This window comes from Eimeria mitis, genomic scaffold (genome assembly GCF_000499745.2).
Source record: "Eimeria mitis Houghton genomic scaffold, Emh_scaff223, whole genome shotgun sequence".
NCBI lineage: Eukaryota > Apicomplexa > Conoidasida > Eucoccidiorida > Eimeriidae > Eimeria > Eimeria mitis.
The window spans coordinates 4,438-4,795 of NW_013570556.1; the positions used below are offsets into that span (position 1 = coordinate 4,438).

General features: G+C 59.8%; 1 protein-coding gene across 1 annotated transcript in view; it reads left to right on the plus strand.

The window, feature by feature from the left end:
• The window catches only part of EMH_0004170 (TPR domain-containing protein, putative), a gene marked incomplete at both ends in the record, with an annotated part of 4,064 nt that overhangs the window by 2,288 nt on the left and 1,418 nt on the right, over positions 1-358 (plus strand). Inside the window, one exon of the mRNA XM_013496665.1 lies at positions 9-356. Coding sequence (XP_013352119.1) covers positions 9-356 — 348 coding nt within the window. The remainder of the gene's footprint in view (positions 1-8; positions 357-358) is intronic.

A 358-nucleotide genomic window follows, 5' to 3' on the forward strand; every position in this document is an offset into this window, starting at 1 on the left:
AGATGCAGCAGCAGCAACAGCAGAGGCAGCAGCAGCAACAGCAGCAACAGCAGCAACAGCAGCAGCAGCAGCAGCCATTGATGAGAAAGCTGCTGCCGATGCCGCTGCTACTGCAGCGGAAGACAGAGAGGTTGATGCAGCAGCAGCAGCCGCAGCAGCAGAAGCAGCAGCAGCAGCAGCAGAAGCAGCAGCAGCACCACCAGTGACAACTCCAGCCGAAGCAGCAGCAGCAGCAGCAGATTCAGCAGCAGCAACAGCAGCAGCAGCAGCAACCGAGGCACCGCAGTGTTCTGCCGCCGAGGAAGCAGCAGCAGCAACAGAAGCAGCAGCAGCAGCAGAAGAAGTAGCTGAAGCAGCA